We start from the raw sequence: 20,487 nt of genomic DNA, 5'->3' as shown, positions 1-20,487 counted from the left end.
CTGAGACCTTAAAAATATATAATCGGTATAACACCCAAACGCGTCGCGCGTATGGCCCACCGCCGCTGGTAAATGGAAACTGTTATTACGAAATAATAACATTATGATATAGACACGCGCGCGTGGGTCGGATAAAGGTAGGTTATTATATTATATACCTATATATGAATTTAATAATAATTACGTTTTCAATTTATTTTTTTCTTGTACGAATTCGACTTGCGGTGTTTAAAAGTGATTAACCATAACCTGGTTGATCAAATATATATATATAAAATATGTTCGTTTATATAAATCTTACGTATGGTTTCCAATAATTATCGTGACGTCCTTTTTTTATACGCTAAGAGATTAATAAGATTATTAAAAAAAAAAAAATATAACAATAATATAATATCAAAAACGGTGAAAATTTAATAAGCCCTACCATAGTTGTGCAAAAAAAACAACATATAATACATCGCAAACGTATATACGTTTGTTTAAATCTTACTTATGGTTTCCGATAATTATCGTAAAATCGTTTTTTTTGTGCACTCGGAGATTAATAAGATTATCAAAAAAAAAAAAAAAAATTATAAATAATAAGCCCTTGCATAGTTGTGAAAAAATAACATATATGTATAATATTACACACATACCTACGTTATACATATAACTCATATAAGTAATCGGAGACCTATTTTATAATCGTATAAATTTACACCACGGACGGGTTTTATCTTTTGTAGATAGGCCACGGTCCACAGAGGCACATTTCGATATGTGAATCCCCCCACAATCGACTTTCGGAACATTTTATTTGCATGTATATAATTGTACACTGTCTTTATATTATATTTATACATAATAATATTATATCAGTACCTACTGCAATTTTAACCTTGTCTGTACGTTTCTATTTTCTACCGTATAGGTATGCTTCTAAAATAAGTTTTAAAAAAAAGAAACAGATTCAAAAATCATAAAGCTGGTAGAAAAATAACACAACAAAATACAAGTTTAAAGTGCGGGAAGTTAAAAAATTGTGTGTTCGTTATCGACTATATACCCATAGTATGTATAAAGCCCCCCGAAAATCAAAATCTGAAGTCCACCTTTATGTCACAGTTACGTGTAAACACGTCGGTTTGATCCGAAGAAAAGAATTAAAATGGAGTTTCAAAATTCATATACATTTAAATATTTGTCTGGGTCCATGGCGCTGAAATATACGCCCATAACGTGCATGATTCGGAACGTCATCGACCAGAACGCTTATAATATACCTACGAATATAACCGAGGTGTATACATAGGTACCTACCATATTATGTAATAATAAGTAGACACCTATACACGTAAAGGCAATAAGAATTTAAAAATCCAGCAAGAAATCGTGAGAAATACCTATAGGACCTATATTGATGTATGAATTTTTAAATGCTTACACAGGCTTTAGAAATAAACCACAACAGTTTTAATGTGTTGACTATTTACAATAGGTACAACAGAATATCGCACCCGTATATAATTATTGTATTTTAATTTAACGATCGGCTAAATACTTAGGTCTGACAATTGACCGTCGGCTCACATGATCACATCACATTAAAATTAAAAGGTTTGCTTTAAATGCACGACCCCGCATCCTCAAAACTCTAATTTCCAAAAACAAACACACTCTTTTAAATACTAAACTCCTAATTTATAAATTCTTACCTAAGCCTATGTGAACCTATGGTCTTCAGCTCTGGGGCAATGCCAAAAAATCCAACACTAATAAAATTTAAACCTTCTAAAATAACAACCTTTGTAAAATCACAAATTTTGCTCCTTATATCTCTAACCTAACTTTACACACCGATCTAAAAATTAAAACAGTCCACGAAGAAGCAGTAACTTTTTACAAACGATTCCACTCGGCCCTTTTCATACCAACCATCTCATTTCAAACCTTGCCACTTTCACAATTCCTGGGAACCCTCCCAGGAGGCTCGAAAGGAAATGGTGTCGAAATCTTCTCAACGAGTAATGTAAAGTATAGCAATATATATTAAAAAAATTGAATGATATATCTATGTAAAATGTATTAAATAATAACTATTAATACAAAAACCAATGAATTTTAACAACATCACTATTCACTACACGTATTATATACCTAGACCTAAGATTGAATAATGTGTTGTTTTTTTTTACTTCGAAACATTGCATAGTATAACCACTGTATATTATAATAGTAACTAATCAACTAAAATAAATAACTCATTTTTATCGCCGAGTAGGTATATGGAAACTATATATGAATAATACTGTCAAATCCTCTTAATACACTCTTTATATTATACGAGTGGCTTTTCAACAGTTAATTGTTTGTACACAAATGTTAATAACACTCAAGTGTATTTTAAAATCTAAATATATACTTGACAGAATAACTATATAATATTATATACCCACTTACCAGTCACTTAAAAATCATTTATGAATTATTTTCATAAAACGATATTTCTTTTAAACGCGTCATATTATTCATTAGTTTTCAAATTATTTATGAAGTGACCTGTAATATTTTATAATTTTTCGTTAGAATTAGAAATTCCAAAAAACAAGTTTTCTAAGAACGTTATCACATATAAGTAGTTGTGTAGGTAGTGACATAATAAAACCGGCAAAATAAAAGAAAATAATGGAGATGCGCTGTGCGCAGATGAATATAAGAATCCGAATATTATAATAATTTATTTTTTATTAACTAATCGTTACATTAAAAAAAAAAATAACGATATTGGTTGTAAACTATTATAATATACCTAATTATAATTAATAACCAATTTTTATATGAATTGTTGTTAATTTTCAATTATTTTGTGGATATTATACTAAGTAATAAAAATATAAAATTACTAAATATTTATGAACCAGTTATCTATAAAATATAAATACAAAATACAATATATCAAATATCAATATTGTTACTGTAGAATACAACTCAACTCCGAAGATCTTGTTAATAAAAATGCAATTAGTGCATCATTATTTTGGTTTTCTCTGCAGCTATCAAATTGAAATATTTATTAAAGCATTTATTCGCAATTATTATAATATGGATAAAACAAAATGTAACCAGTTTTTGGTGTGAAACCTAATTTATTATTTGAACTACAAAAAATTGAAGACGTTATACGTTATACGTTCATTTATAGAACACAGTGAACTATATAGGTACCTACCGAATAGAATATAGACTAACATTAAAATGGACAAACGCTTATAATGCGAAGAAAATATTAACTCGCCATCCTGCAGTTGGAGCATATCGAATAAGCGCGAACAAAAGATTACACACAAAATCTTTTTTTTATTACACGGACACATAATATATGATAAATATATTACATAGTAATTAAGCCAAATGTATATTGCAGAATTGACGATTATTTTAATCTCTTTTCGATAAAAGATAAAACGCACCAGCTTAGGCCTTAGAGAAAAAAAAATAATGCGCACGATTTGCGCACGTTTAGTCCCGAACTCTGAGCGTGTACAGCTGTGTATGTGATGAGGTCGACGAGGGCGGCGATGGTATCTGAGATCTGTGAACGACGAGTCGAAAATACGCGCGCCCGCGTCATTTGATACCTTTGCGTCCGTCCGACGACGAAACGTCTTCGTCCTAACACAGTCGCCGGCCGTGTCTCTCGTCGGCCACGAAAAAAAGCATTTTTTCCTCTCTTCCTTTTTTTTTTTCGTGTTCGCGTCTCACTCCGTTGACACGTCACCGCCACCGGTGTCACGTGCAACGCAGATATATATATGTATAATTATAGGCTGCGCGTTATAATATATCGTTCATCAATCATCGCGTCTTGTCAAAATTGGATACGTACACACACACAGAAAGAGAGAGAGAAATAGAGATCTAAAGAGAGCCATTTTGTGCGCACGTCTACTGCATATCATAGTCGACTCCGTTTCACCGACGAGAGACCTTTCTGACTACGCGTAATTATTAATTATAGTATAAATATGTCACATCCACTTATTATATATTAAATTATTATATAAATCGCTCTTATGGTGGAACGGATAATAATATTATGTACAAAGTAAAAAAAAAAAAAAACGTTTTTCTAAAAGCCGTGTACAACTGTCATAATAATATAGACTCAAAAATGTAGGTACCTATATAGTTTATCATGTTATATAATATACACGTTCGATTGTTACGTCCGTCTGTCCAATATATTATGATAGCTGCAATGTACCTAATCAATTCAGTTAGGTTAGACATTTTTCAGTCTTTGAAGTAATATTTATATGATTTAAATAAGCACGTTCACAATTCACCACTATCTGTTTTACAGCAGATGAGGACCATAATTCTTGAAATCCGAATACGTATTATTTTATAGTTACTAAAATTGTATAGTTTTGATATTAAAAAAAAAAAACAAGTCTGGGCGTATAATATTTGTGCAATAATCGTCTCTATAGCTTATCAATCACAAAAATTCGATTACAAAATAAACTCATAGAAATAATGAACACGGCAGCAGATTTATCCAACGAATTATAAAACGATTTTGATAGAATCACAACTTTTGGTATCTCTACTATATCGATGTACAGATTTCAGCAGAAATGATGTTCCGAATAAAATATAATATAGCCTATAGGTAAACATATTGAACTAAACAATCGTTTTAAATATCATAATTCTATAAAGACCTATGGTATATTTAAAAATGTATATCTACCATATAAATTCATTTATAAATAATTAAATGTGCAAAAACGATAATAGATATATTATTATTATACTACCTATATTAAATAAAAGTATAACGATCCATACGAATAATTTCACCAATTTAAACTTCAGTACTCAATTATTTTGTAAATCAACTTATATTATGACGCCGTTTCTAAGTTAATACTCATCTATATAGATTATAGACTAGTTTTATGTATTATATTATGTATATAAGTAATGTATATGAATTCAAGATTAAGGAACGCAAGAACAAAACGTGAGACAAGTAATTTATATTAAATAAACCGCTCTTACCTGTCCACTGATGTCCATCTCGTTGTTGGTGAGCTTGACTTTTTCGAACGACACAAACGTCTTGTGCAGCTGGTCACCCGTGAACGGTGAATCGGGGTGAGTGTACAGCCGATGTGGGGCTGGTGGGTCCGCCTTGCCGGCAACTAGCCACGATGACTTGTGGTATGCGTACCGGTATCGTTTGTTGTCCACCGGTACGATATCTATGAGCACCGAATACTTTTGGTTTGGGTCCAGCTTCCGGAAGCACACGCGCAGTGTGGGGAACATCCTCCTGCAAACCACGCCAGATGTCAAGATCAAATAATATCGCAAATGGAACCCATTTTATATTACATATATGACCCATCAGCTAACACCAACTATACTGGTGGCTTCACCTCTTACACCCAAATCCTAAGGCTTCCCCCCCCCCGTTTGTAACTTGAAATTTAATATCTGTAATTTAAAATATTTTTAAATAAAATATGAGGAATATGTAAATATTACAAAACTTTTTTAATATAGGTAATATTTATCATGGATGCATCACCAATAATGTGGATTGGATTTTCCGTTTTTTTTTACCGCTTTGACAAAAAAAAATATTTTTATGGATTTTCGTTAAATGTAGTATCTCAGTACTACTATAATATTTAGATTTTGAAATACCACTGAAGCAATATCACAATTTAAAAAAAAAACCTTATTAGTGTTGCGAAATGTTTGCTAGCAATATACAAACCTCTAATTTTGAAAAACGCGCTTTTAAACTAAATACAATATCTGATAATAATATGATAACCACAAGTCCACGCGAGTATGCTGTAAAGAATGGGAAACGATATGTACACAGCTGTACCTATTATTATATGAACGTGTTGCGTCCTTTTAATAGTTAATATGACATATTGACATACTTCCTATTACCATCAGGTATTATTTGTTCATCGGTATAATATTAGTTCGTGTACTTCGTATGTACACGAATTTTTAAAGTTTAACCGCATAAAACTATCGCAATCAATTCTCGCTCGTGTGACGAGGTCGGACGGGACGCGTCCATTACCTGCAAAGCCGAGCCACTAACTTGTTCAGAAAGTTAAAATTAAGTTTAAAAGTTACTGTGTAATAACAAGTTTATAACTCAATCGGTTAGTTTGGATTCTTTATACTACTGCAACTAACTCAGTTCGTAATTCGTTGTATCGGAAACGTGAAAGTATTTAATTAATTAGTGAATCCACTTATATAGCACTAAACGCAATGCACTGCTAGAAATATATATAGTTGTGCGTACAGTCAATTAATGTCATTATTTTTTCTTGTACACAAGATTACTAAACATCAGTAGGTATAAAAAATTCACCGTTCGATCATAAAATATATAATATGTATATGTATAATACACACGATTTATGGAAATACAAATTTATATTTTTATAGTGTGTAGTGTGTATAGATATGGATATATACATCATTCACGTTATCGATGCTGCAATTGACTATAATATATTGTATTATGTCATTACGAGAGCAGACCGATTTACTCGATCAAAAAGGTTTTCACTGACGGTTGTATATTATATTCAATCGGATATCCGGAATGTCTACATCTACCTGTGGTATATATTATTAGGTAGGTATACGTGCAGCGTGCAGTTTTGCTGCATAGTATATAGGTATGTGTGCATCATATCAAAGTATAGCCATAATAATAGTATGTTGTGGCATATATATTATAGTATAAATATTATAATGATGTGTAATAGTTGACTATAAAAAAGAGAATCGATTAAAATTGAATATAATATATACTTCGAATCAAATAATTGTGGACTGGTTTTATATAACACTATAAATAATATATTATACGGAGTGGCTTGAGAATAAGAAACGTTATAATATTATATAGGTAGTAGCGTAACTTTTATTCAAGCTCGAGTTATAATCGTTTGCCCCGAGTGCACATGCACTGCACACTGCAGTTCTATCCGACCTGCACAGGTTGAGACATGTGTGAATTTCAAAAGCTATAAAATATCAAACTAGGTCTACATATAATATCTGATGAGTCTCTAAATTATTATACACACTCTGCAAATCAAAGACAAAATTATTTGCCTCGTATGATCGCTGTGTATACAAATTTGCTGGTTCGTTTTCGTACATTGAGTCAAAAAAAAAAAATTATAATATAAAGTACTTAAAAATCTGTTAGTTTTTATATTTTCCGCCACCTCGACTTGAACCAGTTTAAAATTAAAGAGCTCGTACGCAACTTGTCGTCATCATTGCTGTGTATATATAATTGCATTACACGACGTAGGTATACCTACTACGTATCATCGTCTTGTCGCACCTGCAGTTTACGCGTATATACATGAACATGTCATATGTGTAAGATAAATATTATATATTAGGTACATTGACGTTGAAAAAGCGCAGGTGAAACAAGCGCGGCTAATTATCCGTTAAGTCGGAATATTATGTTTTATGAATTATCGTTTTCGCCGGGCGTGCAGCTCGGAAGTGGCTTTTATTATTAATTACGATCATCCCCGTATTACTCGCGCGCACACACACACACACACACACACATAATATTTTATGGGCGTTTGTGTGTGTATGTGCACATAATATAATATATAATGGTATGTCAAGAACTCGTTCTCTCTCTCGTTCTGCGGGTGGCGGCAGATATTATTATTATTATTGTTGTTATTGTTGCTGTTGTTTTTATTATTATTGTAAACTAAATATTGAATTTCATGCAAGCGGTCGTAATAATATAAAAATACTATTGCAGCAACGTTATTGGAAACCAGTCATTATTGTACGAAACGACCGTCGCGGCCACCGCCGAATTCTGCAGAAAATAGAAATGAATTGTTTGAGTGGATCAACTAAAATTAACTCTAAATGCAGAGAATACAGTATTCTACTGATTTTTCTAACTGAAGCAGGCAGATGCGCGAAATTCTATTTTTAGAAATGTGTTTATTTTTTTTGGATTTCTGAACGATATAACGTTCAAACGAGATAATATGGATTGATGATTGTGTTGAATTAGTGAGTCGTGGAAAATATGTACAATGACGTACGAAATTTTCAAAAGGCGCAGAGTAAAAATACGTGCAGAGTTCGGCTTAACGTTTAAGCGGTGATAACTGCAAATTCATGTCAAATGCTATAGACTTTACGAGACGACTGCGTGATGCTGATGACACAGAAGGCTCATTCGGTTCAGGCTTATTCGGTGATCACCATTATACTGGTCAGTCGGTTACCACGACTAACAAGTTCGGTTACTCAATATAGTTAACCGTGCATTCCGTACAAATCTAACCAGTAGGCAGTATTAACTATGTATTATTTAAAAATGTTGGACTATTATAATATGCAGTATTGCAGTGTCCGCAGACTAACCAACACGGCTATATTATCAGCTGTACGTGTATACAATTATACATATAAACATATAAAAAACAATTTATGAATAATATCTGTACAGCCGTGTCCCCCGCCAAACATAATTATATTATAGGTTTGCCGCATCGCAGCGCTCCGGGTGGTGACCGTAATTTCCTCACCGTCGTCGCTATGTATAATGATAATAATATATTATATGAGTGCGCGTGTATGCTTTTATACCTAAATCATGTTATACAGATGCCTAAAACGTTATTTGTCGACGACCACGGTATACCGCAGCGAGATGTTTGGTTAAAAATAATAACACTCTGTTTGATTTAATTATCGCGCGTTTAGTGGGCTCGAAACGACCGTCGATCATGATAATAAAATATATCGCACCCATAGCTATCATAGTATAATATTATAATGTATAGATGATCGTGCGGGGAAAGAATATAGCATCATGCATTACAACGAAATGGAATGGGAAATTCATCGCTCGCGCATATAACCACGAATTTAAGCAATCATTATATTAATTCACAACTATTTGGCAGTGTTTTGAGTCACGCGTGCTATTTAACAGTAGAAAAAAACGCTAATAAATTACAAAACGGCATCGGTCTACGTATATGTGCGTATATATATAATATAATTTACAGTATAATACACGCGTCATCATCATCATCATCATCATCATACCACCGGACCTTGACATAAAAATAATAATAAATAATAAAATCATTAATATATGTTTTTGCAATCGTATACGCGAAACGACGTGTAAAAATATGGTATAAACGTTTATCGACCGATAAAAAAGCGAGTTGTTTTAACGACGGGATCACAAAATTAAACGTGTACCTTTTCCGGTAATAAAGGAAAAAAATAATCACAAAAACTAAATTATTATAAACCCGATATTTTATAATTTTTCTAGCTTTCAGCAGAGATGTTATTTTTTTTGTTTTTTTTATCGACATCTTACATAATATGTCGTACAAGTAAGCGATCTATTTATTATAAAAAGGGAAACTACTTTTTTGTTAAAGTGCAATAATAAAATAGCATGTTAGTATATGTTGTCGGCTTGTCAGTTGTCGATACTGTTATGTGTACGGTGTATGGGTATTGGGTATCTACTGTCAAGTGCGTCAAGCGTGCTTATATTATACAAATATTGAAACATTATTTTTAAATATCGTTTTCACTTTAAAGAGTTATTACTTATTCACCGACTCACACACATCGACTTCAATTTTTACAACAAAACATATTATCGTTAATTAAATGTGTGACAATAATAGTAAAGAAATGACGATTAAAGAATCTTTAGAAAATCGAATTATTTGTTTGTGTTAATTTATGTGAGCAATTATAAGATATTTATCATTGTGCTTAGCTTATAAAAATATATAATATTTCCTATTATTATTTACCTAATTTTTTTTTAAAGTTTTTTTTTCATGACAACTGTCTTAAGTACGATGGACGCCCCGACCACGATAGTGGGTTGATAACAGACAAGTATAATATAATATAATGGACCTATGCATACCTAGCACATACGTTGCAAATTCCCGGCACAATATTATAATTCCGATAACCCCTTCCCCCATCTCCCTCATTAGCTCGCTGTGACCCTAAGAAATACAACATCCAGTCCATGACGCATACATCACCAGTTTTCCTGGCGTCCCAAGCCCTGTACAATATACCCTGTATAATAACGAGCCCAATGAGCGTTACCACGATAGTTTGACAGATCGAAAAAATAAAAAAAATACAATATAATAAAAAATCGGTTGACATTTGTCAACGTCGCGACGTTTGCCGGCGGCCGCGACCGTCGACGCAACGCGACGGAAGACCGCACGCTGCGCTCGGTATAGAGCTGATTGTAGTCACTCCATCGAACCAGCAATGTGCGGAGAGCTACCCGAGACGATAACCTTAAGTGGGAAAACGTATATAATAATATAATATATAGCCATTTAGGCATATTGATAAATCGGTGAGCAGCATTCTTCTGAATACCCAGATTTTGTCTGTACAGGTTGTGTTTGAAAATAGGTGTAGTCGCGATATGTGCGGTTATGTATGAATGATAAAGGAGCAATTAGTAGGGACATACAAGAACGATCGAAAAATACCAAGCGACCGTGAGTCTTTTTTTCATTTGTTTTTATTAAGTTTTTTAAATTGATGAACATTTTACAGCTAATATGTAACAATATTATAATTTATATACCTGGTAAATAAAACATAAATATAGCTTGTTATTCAGAGAAATTACATTTGACAGTATATTTTCATTGTACTAGTAGTAGCGATTTCGATCGAAATTTACCACGACGATGACAAGGAATGAGACCGAGTAAACTACCACGACTCATCACCATTCATGCATATCTCGAGTATTTTCAGAGAGTTGCGAGGATCGTCTTGTATACGAGTCCAGCGTACTATATATCTACATGACTACATATATAATAACTTTACACGGGATGATTCACACCAAAAATGCTCAAATTTCGAACAAGATGTATCAACGTTTAAAAAAAACCACTTGTAACAATTCACAGATAAAAAAGGTTGGTTCTCATCTTAAAAAAATATGTTTAAATCACTACTACAGGATGATCTCAGAACAAAATCTATAATCATCTAAAAGTATGTCATAAAGTATATAGGTAGGTAGGTATACTAAAATGTTCAAAACCATCAAAATTTGAATACAATGCATTATTAAAGGATAAAATAATCCCCTGAAAAATACCACCCTGTATAATAGCATCACGGTCGTAAATCCCATAATATATATGTATTATATTCATATTGGTATGTCGGTGTGTGTAATCGGTCGCGACAGTATCATTGTATGCGTCATTTTTTTTATTTACCGACCACGCTCGTCTGTATGTATATAATATATATGTATTATTTATTTACGCGGTCTCCGCGCGATGTATATTAATGATGGCGCGTCAAGTCAACGCCGCGCGACGTCCCCGGCCCGCCCGCCGGTGACTTTAATGCAATTTTTTATTTTAATTATCATATGTACGTATACACAGACGCCGCAGACACGCGCACTGAACGTATAAGTAGAGGTAGGTTATACATTATAATATAGGAACGACGACATCGCGAATCCGGACAAACTGCATTCCCCGAACAATATAACATGTTTAGGTTTATAATATTATGCTGCACGCGCATAAAACATTATATAATGTTATTGGTAGGTACCTATGTATGTACAAATAAACATCATAATCTCGTTGTCGGATTGGGCCAGACCACTAATCAACGATTAGACCCTCCGGTTTTTGTGGGTCCCTGGCTACTCTATGTATACACATATAGGTAATCGTATTTAAATTAAGTTTCCAAATAACATAAGAACTAAATTAACTTATTGTTCTATAACTATATTTAATGTCATTGTTTAATGTTCAATAAATTGATTTAAACGTTTCAAGTGTGTGATTGAATGATTTTATTAAGAGGACGTTTCACCCGCATGTGTTGTCACCATACGTTGTCATACGTTTATAATACAACAAAATAAATTTATGTCCAGGAGAATCTATTAAGTGTCATTAATTTATTTATTAGGGTGAACTGCTCTATAGATATACAATTTAAAGTGATAACATTATTTAGATACTTTTATCGATATTTAAATTTTAAAGCTATATAGTTATTCTTATCAGCATTTTAAAATGTAATATTTTACATAGATAGTTATAAACTATTACTTTAAAATTAAATATCTAAAACATTTTCGTGATAATATATTCTGAAATTCTTACCATTAAATGTAATAATACACCCGTTCATTACAATATTGAAATTAACGGCACTAAATGGATTTATCTGAACGAAAATTTGCAGTAACAAATTGTGTGTTCGACGGAGACAACGCATAGAGTATTATATTATAGAGTAGTCCTAAATGTAATCTTGATATTATATATTTATAAGTGACTATTAATTATTTGTTTTACAAGTATAAAACTTGAATAAATCGATCGTTAGCGAGTTGGTACATTATATTAAATTTTGAAAACTGTTTACTAGGTAATGATAAGAAGTGAGAACACATAATATTATCATATTATTATTCCCTCGCAGTTCCCACCCACCTACAATTTACCAACAACATATATAAACACATAACCATCGCGGTATTATTGTAACCAACGCGAAATTATGTACACGATATTATTAAACATGGCCATGTTGGAGCGTTATTAAAATATAATATTTTATTATTGTAAACGAGTCCAAACACGTGTCTACACGTACGAATGCCACATTATATATTATATATAAAAAACATAGTATAATATACGTTTTTTTCGAGCCCGCAGCGTCTGTACATACTAAATACACACGATCATTGAGGTACACATAAATATAATATTATAATATGATGTGTGCGTTTGTGTGTGTGTGTGTGTGTGTGTGTGTGTGTGTGTGTGTGTGTGTGTGTATTATACCTACACTCGTTTCATCGCCTGCAAACGTTTAAATAATATGTAATTTAGCGGAACCAGTTGACGTCCGCGAATATTTCGAAATAGACGTCAACTGTTGTCGTTCACTTATTCGTCGTCGGGTTTTCCGAATATGATCAATAAACAAAAAAATTTGTATGGTAATAAAAAAAATATATTTTTTTTATCTTTATCATACAAAAAAGTCATGTGCACCTATTTTATATTCCACATATTTCATTTTGAAATATTTTGAAATACAGATATTCAATTTCAAGATGCAAAGGTTGTCACAGAGGGTCTAGTAATAATATATACATTACACCGTGTAAGTAGGTATACTAATATTAGTTTTGACGATCGGTTCCTGTTAAGGCTATGTCTTTCACAATCAAAATATTGTTATAATTATACAAATGAATAATGGTTATATTGTACATCGGCGGACAGTAACTAGTTGAAAAGTTAAATCCAAGTTAGTTAGTGTTCACTTTTCTGATTATGATATATTAAATTAAGATGTAAGATAAGATAAAATGTACCATGTTAAAACCTATAATATGAGGTGCCCAAATAGTAATATTTTTATCTTAGACGGAGGCAACACATTCGGGCGTGACGTCCTAAGTTAAAATCACGTTTATACAAATCTAAACTAAAACTTCCAGATCAGTGGTCCTATTAAATTCCGAGTTTTACTGCCATTTTTTTTCGTTCTAGAAGAAACGATGGCACGTGTGTGACAACAGCTGTAGCAGATTTGTGTCCTGGGACAGACTGCACTTATTAGGATATAAGACAGGACTTCGATTTTATTTTTTAGGTGGGGGAGTATATTCAAAAATACCTTCCCGTGTATTCAAGTCATCAAATACCCGTGAACATAAATCATTCACGATAACAAAGAATCGCGTCCGCCTAAGCTACTTTTTTTCAAATTCAAGTGCCGTGCTATAGCTTATATTTAAACATAAATAACTATTTATTGTTTCTCATAAAATAATCAATTTTATTAGGACTCAATAGCTGTACCAGTGTAACAAATTGCAAAGTTTCGATAATATTCCCGATATTGTTAAATTCTAATTTATATTTTTTTTATGTGCACATTTTGACTATAAGTTTTTTTTTTTAATAATATACAAAACTGGTTACGAAAACGACCATTTATTGAGTTTTTAATGAACTTAAATACATTTCAAACATTTATTTTTATTTTTAGGGCATTTAAGTCCGTTGTCTAATATTATATTATAATATACGTTGCATCGACCGGATATCGTTTCTCCTCGCACCCAAATGGCCATATAATATACACAATAATATAAATATATATCACATATTTATGTACAGTGCGACGTACTTTTATAGGTACATATACCTACCTATATTAGTGTATAATATACGGACCAAATGTAGATATGTCGGCGTATTATATATACGAATTTATTACGTGTGCGCACAGGTGTCGTCGTCTTCAGTTATAAATTCACAATATATAATAATAATAATAATAATATTGTACATGACGACGCGATCACGCTGTTCTACCGGGAACACACACACACACACGCACACGCACACGCACGCACACACACACACACACACACACACACACACACACATGCATACGCGGTTAAAAAACGTCTCTCGTTATTATTATCACCGTCGTAACATTGGCCCTATGCAAATAAGATGCCGTAAACAAGTGACAATAATAATATTCGTCGAGTTATTATTATTATACGATATTGCGTTTTTTGTGGCCGTCCGGGAACCACGTTTAACATATATTATATACATGTTATAGCTGCTGTTATATTATTATTATATACGGTTGCTACTTTTTGCTGCTGCTGTTAAGGCGTCGTTGTTATAATATTATTGATGAAAGCGATAATTTTTTTTTTTTTTTTTTGACAGGCTATTATGGCTGGTTATATAATTTTATTTTATTTCATTTTACACCACGTTGTCCGTTGTCAAAAATTAAACACGCTCGCCGATTTCGACTGCGCTCAGTCGTGGGATGTACCAGTGATTTCGTATATACCTATATTATACATAATATTTAATAACATTATAAATTATTATGTATTTATCTAATATATTTTCGCATTTTTAATAAAAACCCGAACAGGTGGAAATAGCGAAGTAGTGTTTTGTGTATTACCTACAGTATAGCCAAGGCCCAAACGACCGATATAAATGATAATATTAATATTTCAACTCGACGCGTCATTTTATATTGTTTAATGCATCCGGCGCAACTATAATCAACAATTTAGCTTGAAAAAAAGTAGCAAAAATTAATAAAATTATGATAATTTTCAAATACATCGACATGTAATATAATCATAGACCGGATAATAAAGAATAAACGGGACATCACATCTTCATGTTGATTCTTGAACATGGTACTTGAATAATTATTACTATATTATGTGGTAAACATATTTTGGTCCACGATAAATGAAAATATAAATGTTTCGTAATATATGTACGTTTGATAATATGTTTTACCACAAAGTATGCATAATTTATGCACGTGCGTTTAAAAATGTGTAAAATAACTATAACATTTGATTTAATCTGCTAATCACTCGCTGTTGGCTGGTTATTTTGAAATTTGTATTACGATGATTATCAATAATTGGTGTAGTGATATTAGTCATATGAACGGTCACAAATTTACAATGTGCATGTCGCTTTGTCCTATATAAGTCTTCCCGCGGATCATCCCAATAATTCATCTATCACTAATCTGAGTTATCACTAATATTATGACAAAAGTATCCTTCCTCCTAACCAATAGGGACATCTAACCCCCTCCAACCGAAGACTATAATAATTCCAGCCATCTGCAGCAGCTGCAGTTGTGATTGCGGGTATCACGCGGAATTATCGCATTTGAGTTATAACATTAATTTCATAATAAAAAATATTTCCGAAATACGCGATGCATACCTATAATTGTGCACAGTACCTACACTGAAAGTATATATTATAATTTTAAATAATATATGCAGTGCCGCGTTAATCAATTCTCTGCGGGTCGCCGCACAGTGCGACTGCTGAGTTGGACCGCGACCGATAGTGACCATATATAATATTATACAATATAATATGTTGCGGCTGATGATCATATTATTAATATTATACATCACAGTCGTCGGTCATACAGTGTGGCGGGTTTCGCATAAATATGTATAATAAATATGTCATAAAATTAATTCGACTACTGAAGGTGCTGCTGCAGTCAATATGTATACTTCATACGTATATTAATATTGTATTTATAATATTACATTTATACATAAAGAAAAAAATAATGAGCTAGGTAATAGACGGACTTTTTATAATTATACAATCGTGTTTGTTTTCAACGACCTCGTATAACTTCTCTCTTAACACCACTACCACTATAGGTTAATAACGTATTGTAAATATACGTATAAAAGGTGCAGCATTTTCAAGAGATCTGTGGTTTAAATAATATATCAATTGAAATTTCTGATTTTTTTTATTATTCCAGAGTTTTTGATGAGATTATAACATACAAAGTTCACATAATATAGATAGCAGATAGGTATGTCCGAAAGCGCTCTGCAGCATACTTGTGGTTCTTACACTTATAAATTATATAAGTGTATAATATAGTGTCATCCACGGAGTATTGTCTTTTTTTCTACTTATAAACGCCGTTTTTCGAGTGAAAAAAAAATGAGAAATGATGTTAAGATAATATATAATTGGGTAGTCCCCGCGTGGAGAGTCGTTTGCAACCATATATGCTGCTGCCGGCATTAACTCAGCATCATTAATCTTCTCTATTTCTCGAAAAATAACAGAACAAATTAGGTCTGCACGTGTTCAAGAAACGATATACACCCAAAACGTCGACGTTTCATTCTTTCTCGCGCTAACGTAGGTCATGTGAAATATACAATACTTATAATATTATACGATTTAGAGGCGCGTATCATATGTTTCGACCGATTTAGCAAACAAAACGTGTTTTGAAACTACACAACTCGGAAATCAATGAACTTGGTAGACACCTAGGTACGCGAAGTATTAGGTACAGTGTATACTATACATGTACAATTATTATTGTAATAATTATTTATATAAATTATTATTATGCACATAATATGATGATTACGTATTTGCTCTTAATTTTATTTATTAGCAGACATTAGCAAAGGAAACCGTAAATAATATATAAATATTCAAATGTTTGCGTGTGGTTTGGTGTACCTCCCAAATAATTAAATAAAATTATTATGCCATTTAAAGTTGTATTATTGTTATGAATATTTTTTTTAATAAAATCAATTATTTCATCTTTCATTCGTCCCATAATCGCTAAGCAATATTTGACACATAAACTAACACTAACTTGTCAGTTATAGCTACTAACTAAAAGCCTTTGAATGATTGATAATAACCTATCCTGGACAGTAAATAATACTAATTTGATAGTTCTTATATCACAGTGTGGTTGATTACCTAACTATACCTCAAATATCAATATAATTTATTAAAAAAAAAAAAATAAACGCTAAACAGAAAACAAAAAATTAAAATAACGTTTAGAAATATATATGTATTTATAATAAGCCGAAGAAATCAAATAACGTTTGAAAGTACAATAATGATAAACATTAAAATTGTATAGCGTTTAAATATCAGAAAACGTAAAAACGATATTATTTTAAATTTAAGCCCTGCCCACTAGTCACACTTCCGTCATACCAAGGAGCAAGTATAATATATTAAAATATATTAATATTTGTATCTGGTTATATATTTTTATCAAATCGGACGTCAATGATTAATTTAGTACAATATCTTTGTCTGTCACACGCCGGCAATGGAAATCGATGACAACGTCGTTAATTAATTTAATTTCGTGTCGTTGTCACATGATGATGTATAAATAGTATTATTGTTCGCAGTTTTCAGACCAACCCCCCCCCCTCTTCTCAACCATTACCTATACATAATATACATAAATAAAATATGTACACAAAGCGAGAACGCGCCATCCCTGCAGCATAATAAGGGTATATAGTATATACGTGCATTATATATGCGTATTACAATATACAAACGTATATATAATATTATTACATAAACGAAACGTGTAAGTGGCGCTGATCAACCCGTTCCCGCAAGTGGCACGTTGGGGTCGGTGGTGGCGTAGAAAACCATCGATCGCCTCCCTTCGCTGAACCCCTCATCACGCGCCGCCACTGTCGCCGCCGTCCGACAAACCACGCCCTTGTCGGTAGGCCTGTTAACGGCGACGGCAGAAAAAAAAAATATAATAATATCATCCTGTGTCTATTGTTGTCTATATAATATGTGTTTGCGAAACCGCCAAGTCGATTTCTGGCGATTGGCCGAATATTTATTTTCACTCATGTCGTAATTTTTTTTATACGCGTCGCCGTCTCGCGATCGATGCTGATTGATTATGAATCGCAGACGACTTGACCCGGTCGAATGCAATGGTTTTATATATACTGCGCGCAGTTGTAGTACAAGACTATAAATATTATGCTAAGTATGCCATTCTTGTAATATAATATGTATTGCCAACTCAGCTATTTATTTTCCACCAATATCCTCAGATGTCATATAAAGAACAAGATTCTCTTAAAAATTGATAGACTTTTATATATCTTTATAGAATAACACAATATGTTGGTGTATATATCAATAATTACAGCAGAACTAAAGTTGTGCAAAATAAACTTATAAGACTTAATTCAATACCCAAAACCATAATGTATTCACTTCCATTATTAAAAAAAAAAATTATCTAATAATTTCTATAGGTAGGTAAGTTACATACTAATGAGAAATATAATTTAATATTTGTTTGTGTAGAATCAACTTAATGGATTCAATGAAGTAGGTAATTTATATTATAATACACATAAACATTTAATATTCCCTATTGGGATCCATTTTGGGCCCCTTCCCCAATGTGAAAATGTCAAATCCACTGTAGTGTAGGCTCGCCTACATATCAAATAAGTGATATTATCTAATTATCTGTATCTTAAAATATAACACGATATAAGATAAATGAATTGTGCGTTATTATATTATTTTACCAAAAATTATATAGGTACACGAAACCGCGGTTGCGTACCTATGTAATATGTATGTGTACAAAATATAATACACAAATGCGCGTTCAACGTGCAATGTGCACTGAATTTGAAAAAGACCATGCAACAAATTGGAATATTTAAATTTTAAAATAAATATACATTTATCATTTATGTGACCTATGAAATTACTCACCATAGAGCATTTATAACTACCTACATTTAATGCATTATTGAAACAAATAACGTTCACATTTCACCACATCTAATATCATATAGACTATATTGTATTTTAATCAGGACTTGCAAACGTTATAATAACGTTATGATTGTAACATTACATTTGACCAAAAACGATTAAAATTTGTAAACGAAATTATAACGGAAAGCGATAATCAAAAATAAATAATAATTAACTACCGCAAAACCAAACATAACGATTAACAAAATATATTATATATCATTAAACAAAAGATAACGCAAAACGTAATTTATAAAATTTAACTAAACAAAAATAACGCAAAACGAAATAATTTAAAATCCATTTATTTAAAAGTTCTATTGGTTTCGTAGAACTATTTATTTCATACATACGTACATTAGAATTGATATATTCCTTGCCCGTATTAGTTATTAATTATTATTAATACATTTAATCACTATTCTAAATAACGATAAACGAAAACTTGTAAAATGTTTTAATTCTGAATAACGATAAACGCAAAAATTGTGTAACGTTTTAATTGTAAATAAAACGGAATTTTTTTTTTTAAAATATTAGCCCTTTTTTATACAACGTCTATTAAAACATACGAAACGGTCGAAAATTAAAATTCACATAGTTTTGCGCAATAAAATTGTTATTAAGTTAAGCATAATAGTATAACAGTTTGTAATATTATAATATTATGTTTGTAATGTTTACAGAATTGCAGTATACGCATTAAGACCGGACCCTGATTCTGTGATTCGTGCTGCGTATAGAGAGCTGTAAACAGGAAAAAATGCATACACATTTAGGGCGTAAAACAATAAAATGATAAAATCTTTCGTGCCAATCGGATCAACTAAATACCTAATAATTAAATAGGTATTATATAACATACTCGTACAAAAGTTACAGAACAATATAATATTATACTCTAGTTAATGCGTGTTTCGTAAGAAATATTACATGTATATTTACTATACTATATATACTTTATACGACATGGGTACCTATATACAGAGGTATATGAAAAATATGTAATGTATTATTCAAAAGTGTACACAATAACAAATTCAACTGATGTTTTCGGTAGATGTAGTTATAGGCAGGCTGAAAGAAATCGATGAGAATGGGTGTTTCTTTAGACTATTATTAATTATTTTTCTTTGTTTAATTATATTTTAATCTATGTAATCCTTCA

The 20,487-nt window shown here is 31.8% G+C and overlaps 1 protein-coding gene across 1 annotated transcript in view; it reads right to left on the bottom strand.

The window, feature by feature from the left end:
* The window catches only part of LOC132933514 (optomotor-blind protein-like), a 61,411-nt gene that overhangs the window by 20,778 nt on the left and 20,146 nt on the right, over positions 1-20,487 (bottom strand). The window contains exon 3 of the mRNA XM_060999790.1: positions 5,053-5,326. Within this exon, the coding sequence (XP_060855773.1) occupies positions 5,053-5,326 (274 nt within the window). The remainder of the gene's footprint in view (positions 1-5,052; positions 5,327-20,487) is intronic.

This window comes from Metopolophium dirhodum, chromosome 1 (assembly GCF_019925205.1).
Source record: "Metopolophium dirhodum isolate CAU chromosome 1, ASM1992520v1, whole genome shotgun sequence".
Lineage (NCBI taxonomy): Eukaryota > Metazoa > Arthropoda > Insecta > Hemiptera > Aphididae > Metopolophium > Metopolophium dirhodum.
Note: the sequence above shows the minus strand (reverse complement) of the source record. Positions and strands in the feature narration are given on the sequence as shown.